This window comes from Momordica charantia (genome assembly GCF_013281855.1).
Source record: "Momordica charantia cultivar OHB3-1 chromosome 5 unlocalized genomic scaffold, Mcharantia_2.0 BLBB01000005.1, whole genome shotgun sequence".
Classification (NCBI taxonomy): domain Eukaryota; kingdom Viridiplantae; phylum Streptophyta; class Magnoliopsida; order Cucurbitales; family Cucurbitaceae; genus Momordica; species Momordica charantia.
In genome coordinates, this window is record NW_028275163.1 from 13,126,480 (window position 1) to 13,137,433 (window position 10,954).

Below are 10,954 nucleotides of genomic sequence, written 5' to 3' on the forward strand. Positions count from 1 at the left end.
TATTTTTGAATTTTTTTTATCTGTAAATTTTTTTCTCACTATAATTTTTCTTTTTCTTTCTAATTTATTTTTTTTGTTTAAACATATTTTCCTCTAAATTGTACTCTTTTTCTCTCAAAATTTTCTCATTTTAACTTTTAACTTTTTTTTTTTTACTATTTTTTTTCTAAATCTTTGTCTTTATCTATCTAAAATTTCTATTTCAAAAGTTTATTTCCATTTCTACAAATCTGTATTTTCATGTTTAATTTCTCTAAACATGTAAGGGTCAGGTTCTTGCTCCATAATAGGATATGCATGTCTGGACTCCCTCCCTGATTCTATTTTTTAAATAATTAATATCATATTTTATTCACATATTTATTAAATTGTGAATAAAATATTAAATATTTTTAAAACTAATTATTTATACTAGTAAATAATAATTATAAAAATAATTAATATATATTTATTACACTTTTTATTTTCTAAATTCTGAAAATAATTAAAATTAATTATAAAACCGACCATTTTTATATCGTAAATATCATCATCCCCAAATAAGGATTCTTATACTTGGATCTGGATTCCTCGATTGAAGAACGAGGTGGAAAAAGGGGATTAAAAATTTTCAGAAGTACGAGAATGGGAGAGGCACCATCATTCTTTTCATCTCTATTCTATATATAATTTTTTCTCTCTAATATATATTTTAAATTTTCTAACCTTTTAAAAACAGAAAACAAAAAATGTTACCAAACATTATGCTTTTTAAAAATAAAAAATAAAAAACAGTTATCAAACATGTACGAAAGAAAAATAAAACCTAAAAACACAAAACAGAAAAACCAAAAAGCAAAAATAAAAATCGTTGCCGAAGGGCCAAAAAATGCAGGATGGACAAAGAAGACTAACAATCATTCTCTTGACTACTTTATAGCTATTTCTAATTCAAAATTACATATATAAATATATAAAATGGAAGGATGAAGTAAGTATATATTATTATTATATACATTGAATTCTAAGAAAATCTCGTACCATATCATATCAGTTGGCTCTTTTTGTGGCCAAAGCAACAAGAAAATCTCTATAATCTTCACGACAAATTCTCTCACATATTGCTTCTTTTACCTGAATTCCATACTTCCCTTCGAAAGCCCTTTGAATTTCATCCAAATCTACCTCAGCTCTGCCCAACAGTACTCTCTCCAATCCTCCCCTATCACTTTCTCCACCCTTTATGCTTTTGTACAACACCTGATTCATTAAACCATTCTTTTTTCATACGAAAGCTTTTCAAAACTAAAATTAACTCAAATATATTATTGTATATTTCTGAACCTTGGCATAATACTTTGGAGGATTAAAGATACACTTGACTACGGTGCGGAGCGAGCTCTCGAATTCTCCCCAATTTCGCATTTGAAGTGCCTGCAAAAACATAGATCACTTGTGGTTATAGATTGAATGAGATTTAACTTTTCGGATAAAGTTTATACATAAAATTTTGTTACCTTTGTAAAGTCATGTCCAAAGATGTGTTGGTAGCAAGAAAAAGTAAGTTTTAGCTGTGGAATGCTTCTTTTCGTGAGCATTTCAAGAACAACAGCTTCTTCTATGGCTCCTGAGCTGTCTTTTACTGTTTCATAAAGCCTTCTAGCATCACACTTTGCAATATGTTGGCTAATATCTGCATTATGGGCTTCGTGTGAGGCAGCCAACGCTACAAGAATCTGTTGAAAATTTTAAGTTTTTGTGGCATCAAAATCAGCATATAAATAATAAAAAGAAGTTTGAACTTTTTTTTTTCTTTTGGCCACCTTTACCTTTTGGTATGAGTGGGGAGGGTCTATGTTGATGATATCTTGGTCCAATTGCCTTTTGAATCTTGCCTTGTAAGATTGTTTAATGAGGAATATCTGGCTGGATTTTCTCCCCACAAATATTTCAATAAGAGCCTTGAAATCGGCTCCTCCCGGTTCGAGTGCTTCTCGAGCGACGACAGCATCCCGATCGTGAGGATCAAGCATCCACAAGGACAAGGCTCTATCAACTGTCCCTAGTCTTTCTACCAACTCTTCACCATAGATTGCCTTGTAAATCCCCCTCATTTGCTGTCTCTCCATCGAGTTTCGACCAGCAAGAACTCGAACCAGCCTACTACTCTTCGGACCCCAAGAATCATGAATGTCTCTACAGTCATTTTCGAGAGCGGCATCGGCGGACATGTTATGGATTTTGGTAGCCATAGCAAGCTCTGGTTATGTTGCAAAATACAACCATTGAGAATACATATATAAAGGGAAAAGTAAAGCAAGAGGGGGATAGTGGCATAAAAGAAAAGTCAGAGTTTGCTTTCTTATGTGTACCATGGAATTGCATTGTGTATGTGTTGCCTTACAAAGCACAAAAGAAGGAAGTTTCTGTGCCTTTTCTTATGTGTTCAGAAGAAAGGTGATGAGGACAGGTTGTATTCAAACTTTGTGGCATGTGAATGAGCTTTGTTTTTTAGCAAATGGTTTGTTGGGTTTCCTTGTAGACAATGAGTATGAATGCAACTCTTTTGTGACATCTTTTTTCCAATCTCCACTTTCCAACCCCCTTTCCACATTTTTTCTTCTTCTACCTAAAATCCATTTCTTTTTCAAAATCAAAAGGTTTGCATATTTAAGGCAGGATGAGAGGGAAAACCAACCACAAAATTAATATTATTCTATGCAAAGCTTGCATGGGAAGAATACAAAATGTTACCCATTCAAGTAGACTGAATCAAAGTCTTTTGGATTTTGCATCAATTCCATGTGAGAAATTATGAGAAATTGGAACTGGTTTTTTATTTTTTATGATTTGTTGCTCCATTTTATTTTTTTTATTTAAAAATATAATTTTCAATTGAAAAATATAAATTTTTTAGGTTATTTGCTCGATGCTCAATAGAAATTGACCCAATTTCTAAAAATAAAGTTTTCTGACCCGGTGGACTTAAACCCGGATTTTTTGAAACTTTGTAGGTATTATTGAAACCAATAGAAAAAAACGGGTGATTTTCAAATTATTTGGGGAAATAGGGTGTTGCGTCCTTCAAGAAGGCACATTTGATTGTCGTAATTCAAATGCGTCTCTTGAAAAGACACATCCATCACACCATTCCAAACTGTCAAACGGATTCGAACGGTGTTCCACGGGAACTAACAGTACGTTGAACATCCCATGGAACGCCGTTCAACGGACATTGCTACTTTTTTTTTGAATTAATTGTTTTATCAATTAACGGCGTTCCACATCTATTCAACTACTTTTTGTTTTGAATTAAATGTTTTATCAATTTATATTATTATCGATACTTTGTGAGTATTTTAGGCTAAGATTTTATTATTTTATATTAATAAATAGTCAAAATTTAATGACTAGAAGAGATTTTCTTTTTCAAATAAAGCTTTTATTCTTTTATATCATGTATTTCATATTTTTTTAGTTTAATAATTAAAATTTTTTATAATAAAATCTAAAGTCAAATTTCATAACGTATCTGAATTTTTAAATTTTCTATTAAATATACATCATAGATACAAACATCAAAATTCATAAAAATAATTACATAGTTAAAATTGAAAATACATGTCTAGAAAATTCATTGATTACAATAAAACAAACCTCAAAATTCTTAGACAAAAATTAAGACTTAACATAATTCCTATTCTTGTTCATTTGGATCATCATTGAGGATATTAGCTCTTTTTCGTTGTCGTCTTCTCCTATGATCTGGTATGGCTCTTTCAAATTGCATCGATCGATATATTTCGGTAACATTAGATAAATATATTCTACCGCTATCAGTCATATTGGGCATGATATTCTGGAAAAATGATCAAAACAAGTTTAATACTGATAAATAACGTGATATAAAAAACTATTATTGTGTTAATTATTGTTGACGCAGAAATTGACCTCCTAGGATTCCGTCAAATCCGCACCAATCTTCTGGAGTAAAAGAGATCAACGAGACCTGCAAAATAGAAGAGCACTAAACATCGATCGATGTGGCTCTTAAAATAAACAAGTCAGAGAACGTTGGGCGTTACACATTTTCTTTTATTCGATAGTAACAATTCATTTTTTTTAATCCTGAAAACTACACACGGGCAATTAAAATACTCACTTTACATATAGTTCGACGTTGGCTGTACTAATCAACACATGTTGATGTGCTATTCAAAGTACATTATTTGATTACGTAATTTTGGATTTGGATGACGATATACGATATCCTTCAAGAATGACACCACGATAATTGAACTCCTCGTTGCAACATTCTTTGGTGTCAAGTCCCATTATGTCTTGGACACATCAATTCTTATAAAAATTAACACTTTATCAACTAGATAACTCTCGACAATGCATCCTTCTAGATGTGATTTATTCTTAACAAACCCTTTTGACATCTTCATATATCTAAAACTATCATTAAGTTGTAAAATACTTAAGATTTCCTACTCATGGTCACTTAGAGCATAGAGCATGATAAATAACATACATTTCAAATTTATACATCAACTGAAATTCAACTGGTCCACCTAAGTGAACTCAACACCAAATGAACAACCAAATGTATCAGGATGGAGAAAGGAGGAAAAAACTTCTCGAAAAAGCACAATGCATCAATTACATATTTTTTTTTGAAATTTAACCTATTTTATCTATCAATTACACATTGAGAAATTTTATTGAAAATTTGACATAGTCATGATATTGAATGCCTTGAATCTTTTGGAAGTATTCATTTGAGGACAACAGGTAAAAAGTTGCTGCATTATCACAAGATAATTACAAAGCTTCAATCCCATTATCTTACATTTCTCTCATGAAACATAATAAATATTTAAACTATATCCATCAGATAGCTTCCACTCAAATAATCTCTTGCAAATTACTTTTTTTCTCAAATATAACAAATTATATATAGTTGGAGGGAGGTAAATTAACTCCTACACTCTTCTAGATGTAAGTAAGGTTATATATTTATATGTGGTAAATCGTCCATCTTTTCACGTTCCATTAATATCTAACAATGTGCTTATAATTCTCTCACATACATTACTCTTGACAAGCATTACCACCAGACAATATATGTACTCGAGCCAATTCAAATGGACGATGGTGGAAAAACATGTGGGCGTTCCAATATGCTAGCTCAAAGAAAATTTTTTCTTTCATTTTTTTCTTCTCAAATTTTCCACGACAATTTACAAAATCTTTAGTTTGGCATAAATTGTATTTTTATTTACCATTATAGGAGGTTGCTATACTCTTCAAAATTTTCATCAAACTATGACTTCTTCCTCCTAAATTAATGAGATGGAAGTAAAAATAGGACATGTAGTTTTGTGGTACAACTATTTAGCGTACCCATATAAGCTAATTTCTTCTTGTGTTACAACGATTTAGCGTGTATATACACCCTACAAATAGGACATGTAGTTTTGTTCTTCATTGTGCAACCAACAAAATTTCCATATGCAGGAAAATCATTGATAGTTTACAAAAGCATAACTCTCATATTTAAATTTGATTTGTTTACAACATCATAAACTTTCACTACATTACATAGCCCAACAAGTTATCAGTTAATGATTCAAAATAAACATCAATGTTGTTACTAGGTTGTTTGGGACCAGGAATCAATAATTTCAACATTATGTTTTCTTTTGTCATACATGACCAAGGAGGTACGTTGTATGTCACAGTAATTACTGACTAACAACTGTATCTACTACTAAGTTAGAAAACTTGGTTAAAACCATATGTAGCAAGACCAAATCTTAAGTTACGTTAATCACTAGAAAAGTATGGCTAGTCTACATCAATTGACTCATATAACACAATCAACTAGATGATGTATGTTTCCATCTTTGCTTTTATAGTTTATATGCAACTATAGTGATTCAGTTACCTCATGCATCTGGAACATTCGTTTAATGCTTAGGATGTTGAAAGTATCTCATAACTTTAGTAGAAACATCTTGTTTCATTTACTAATGTGTCTATCCATCTTCCACTGAGGTGCGAACAAATTGGACAACTCTCCAAATCTTTGTTCTCCTCAATAAATAAACAAAAATCATTTACACAAGAATGAATCTTTTCATGTCTTAAATGAAATACTTTTAAGAACTTCATTACTTCATAGATAGATCTTGGGACAACATTATCAAGTGATAGCATGTATATAAGATCTATAAATGACTTGTGAAACACTTATTAGTCTAACCAAAAGTAGCCTTAATCTTAAAATAAAAATAAAACAAGTGAAATTTTGTATATTACATACAAGATGGATACAAAAAGTGTTTGCATTTCATAACCTACTAAGTGACATCATAGTTCGTTTGAGGTTTAGAAATTTGTTCCTCACCCATGTACAATGTGTTACAAAATGTTAGACCATAAAAAATATATTGACATCCAATTGTAGGTACTTCTTCACCGTGATGATATCGTATGTGATAAGTCAAATTTCATACCTTTAATAACCAAACGTCCATACACAATATCAAAGTTTGATGCTTCATGTTCGTACACTTCTTTCGTTGACAAAAAAATTTTGGTTATCCCAATTGACCTACTCTCCATTTGTTTAACAAAGTTCCATGTGCCTTGAAAATATTCTTGAGTGGCTTTAAAATAAAATAAAATTAATAATATAACTATTTTTATTAAGCTATTATTAAGTTTATATGCTTTTCAAATGAACCCAATATTTATCAAATATTGTTCTCGAAACAAGTCCTAAATCCATACACTGTTTAATTCCTTAATTAGTTTACTAACAATAATATCAACTAAAACTATAGTTTTTTGTATTAAAAAAAACTAATGGAGTATTGAATTTATATTTAAAGATCTTTGTTAAACTTGAATCGCAATCTCGTTCTTTGAATTTAAATATTGTCATAAAAATGAGTGAATTTTATGAACTTCATTTATAAGCATGTAAAATTAAGAATTTCATAATTTTAATAATGAATAAAGTGTACTAAAACATATAGATTCAATCTTAAGTTTGGTGGAGATTCGATATTTCAACATTTTAGTTAAAAATATATATTTTAACTTGAACTATAGTTAGGTACTCTGAACCAAATACTTCACAGTAATAGAGAAAATCCATAAAAGCTAATAATATATAATATCAATTAACATCTATATAAACAAAATTAAAATTTTCATAGTTACACATATATTCAATTTTTAACTTACTGAAACTTAAATCATAAGTTAAATAGCAAACATGACCGTGGCTCAACAAAGACATATAACTCATTCTCTTGAAATATAAATTTTTTTTTTTGTTAAAAAACACTTTTTGTTGGTTAATCCCTGAATTATAATTTGTAAAATTTAGTATTTGTATTTCCACATCCATGTTATGCATCATCACAACCAAAACACAACACACTAAAATGATTAAAATGAAATCACATCGATCTGCTGTTAAATCTCGACATAATCAAATCATAATGCTATTGTTTACTTAGAAATTTTAATATATTAAAAGAATCAACTTGATTTATGAGAGACTTTCCACGCCAAGGCAACAACATAATGAAAGACAAAAGGAAAGAGAATGAAGGGTTTTTACATAAACATGCATTCCATACCACATGCCTTTCAAACTAACTCTAAAACCCTAACCAACCATACATAGAAAGATGCTCCTCTCCTCATTTTATCAATAACAATATAGCAGAAATTATATTATTTTCTAAAACAAGCCTAAAAAAAATTAAATTAAAAAAACTCAATTTTCTTGGTCCTCCTACTATTACAAATGGACAAATGGAGCCTTCTGCATTAGCTACTTCTTCATTCATTCTTATCTTCAACCAACCTTCTATTTATCTTTGCAAACACATGGAGTTTTCATTTCCAAATAATGTTTTATGCATTATGATAAGTCCACCTCCTTATTAATGGTGCCATCTTTAGAAGAAGGAAGCCATTTGTAAGCTTAAAACAACACTCCCAACAAGAGATGCAGAGTCGCCATCCTAATTGCCTTCCTAGAGCCCATTCCTTTATCCCGCCTCAAATTGAGCCAATCTCATACCACTCCCCATGACACTCACCTCCTCCCTCATGAACCAATTCAAATCGAACTTCTCCAGCTCTGCCGACACCCTTACGTCATGGGTCACCATCACTGACATGCTTGTCAGGATGAAGCTCCGACCGACGTGGATGTCGTGCATGGCCAGGCATGCTCATTATAGAAGAGAGCCAAGCAGGTGCATTCGTAAACATTCCTTCACCACACACTAGAGAAATGTGAGATTTGTAATGTCGGGATCATTAATGGTTTTGTATTTTTCCCCTACGAAGTCGATTTCTTGTTGGGCTCTAGTTTTGATTTATAGGTGCAAACCATTTTCACAACGAGAATAATGACCACCGTGTCCTTAATGGAAACCATAATGGATCCGATCGCCAAATGTAGTAGAAACATGCTGTAGAAATTGATTTAATAGATCTAGATGGCAACTTTTAATTAAAAAATATTTTGAAAAACAAAGACGATCAAACTCTTACCTTTGAGTTGACAAAGATAGTGTAGATAATGAAATTGATCGTAACTTATAATTAAAAAACATTCTTGATCTATAACGAACCGATGTGTGAGCACCTTTTAGGAGAAAATAGGAAGAACACTTTCTCCCTAAGTGGCAAATACGGAGGAGAAGAAGAAAGCTAACCAATGGATGCCTTAGGGTTTTATCTTTAAGTTCTTTTATATGGACTTTGGACCAAACCTTAATGAAAATTAAGACTAATTCATTTTCTGTGTTGGCTCTTGTCTCATGGGTTTCGATCCATGGACTCTTCCACGAAACCAAGTCAGATCCCAATAAATTAATAATTAATCACTTTTATTATTAAAAGTCAAGATAAGACACCCGACTTTATTCATATACTATAGACCTTTAGGTTAGTATTTGAACATAATCCTCCTATATTTACACCACATACTATTCAAGTTTACACCAATAGCTTTAGATTTCCATAAGATGGATAAGACATATTGCACATTAAAGTAATCAAATTATTTTATTCATAAATTATGAGACTTTAAGGCATAAATCCCAACAGCCCATGCATCAAAAGATCATTTCATGGTAAAGATGAAACGTGATGATAATTATTATTATATTTAGTTACATAAAAGTTGAATCGAAATCTTAAGAACAGAATAAACTATTTCGACTAAAGAATAAAAAAAGATACCCAAACAACTGTCATGTTAGATAATCGAGAGCTTGTCATTTTCCTCTAAGTCAAGAAGAACATCAACAAAATCTTTATTTTGTTCTTCTTCTTCGAGTTTCATGACTTCTCTTCTCCCGTGATATTCCTCGATGATTTTCCAAACAAATATATTCACCTTAGAAGCTAAGCATGTGCACCTCCTTCTCGCTCCTTCTAAATCAAACCAAGAAATGGGAAATGGTCACTCTAGTTGAAGGTTACAAACAACTCGTAGTCTTCATTCAATGATGATTCAAATTTCTTAATTTTACATGCTTAATGCAAGTTCATAATATTCACTCATTTTCCCTTCTAAATATAATTTCAATGCCGATTCAAGATTTCTACAGATTGAATTGTTTGTTCCTACATGTATTCCGATGTAGCCATTGTCATGATGCTTATAAGCTCGGTAGCCATTGTTGTGGTATCTAGAGAATGTTGTAGAATGAAAGAGAGAAACATTTTGTAATCTTCTCATCATTGTAGAATCTATAGTTGAAGAAGATTGGACTAGTCCCGAGTTTTGGGCGAACTAGTATATTTCCTTGTGTTAGCTATTCTACTCATATCTCGGATTTCCTTTCATTATTGTTTATCTATTATTTGGTTTGTTATGTGTGTTTGATCAAGAAAATGATCAAATCCACTTGCTTCGGATCAGTTAGAATGAGCTGGACAGAGAGTTGGGGATGCCGTGTAAAAGACCTACAAAATAGAGTAAGCACTCCGATTCTAAAGTTAGCAAATATCCAAATCAACTTAAGAGAGAGAATCGGGTTGTTCGCATACCTTGAAATGAGGAGAAATTGTTCTATTTATAGGCAAAGTCCCCGACAAAGCCTCAACGGCTCTTTAAGTTTACCGTGAAGTGCAGCGTGATGTTGCGGATCTGTTTGAGAATAGGCTGAGCCGAGGTAGTCCAAGCAACGTAATTGGTCGACTCAGCTATTTAAAAGACGTCGGCTCGGCATGAGGATTCACGATCGAGGTAGATATACTCGCAAAGGGCGACACGTGTACTGCTGAACAGCCAACCATCGCATGCCACATGTAGGTTGAGAATTCAATTCTAACATTGTGAAATGGGAAATTGGTTAGAAACCTTGTGGAAATTCGTTAAAATGAAATGGGAAATTCATTTTATTCCGAACAAATGTATCCTAATCAGGTTTCAATTATAGGGAACAAAAAAGGACAATATATGTCAAACTTATGTCCACTTGATACTTTTCATAGTATTGATAACTTATAATATACGAAAGTGTTTTTAAAGGTTGTTGGGTTTGGCAACGAAGGTTTGAGGCAGATCCTCAAATCAGCTAACTTAAAGTGTTTGAGTTGGAGAAGGAGATAAGGAGGAAATTAAATGGTATATTGAACATTATTATATGGAAGACCCTCACCAACAAAATGGTTAATTACAGATAATTTTAAACATATAATACATAAAACTATGAAAGAGTTAGTTGACAATATAATACTTAGAATGTAAGTATGGTGTAATAACCCGACTTTTAGACCTAGACAAACTAGGGATGTTACTATATGTATGCTATTGTCATTTAAAAAGTTTGTAAAATGTACCATGGAAAAAGAAAATAACAACTCAAGATAAATTCTAAAGTAATTAAAAGTTTATTTGGGATCACAAAAAATAAGTAAAGAAATC

At 31.5% G+C, this 10,954-nt stretch overlaps 1 protein-coding gene across 1 annotated transcript; it reads right to left on the minus strand.

Moving 5' to 3' along the window:
- Positions 1–890: 890 nt before the first annotated feature.
- On the minus strand, positions 891–2,270 carry LOC111022485 (annexin D8). Its single transcript, XM_022299656.2, has 4 exons — positions 1,809–2,270; positions 1,497–1,715; positions 1,324–1,413; positions 891–1,239 (listed from the first exon to the last, which is right to left on the minus strand). The coding sequence occupies exons 1-4, from the start codon at positions 2,229–2,231 to the stop codon at positions 1,030–1,032; spliced, it is 942 nt and encodes a 313-aa protein (XP_022155348.1). The 5' UTR covers positions 2,232–2,270; the 3' UTR covers positions 891–1,029.
- Between the last annotated feature and the right edge of the window lie 8,684 nt (positions 2,271–10,954).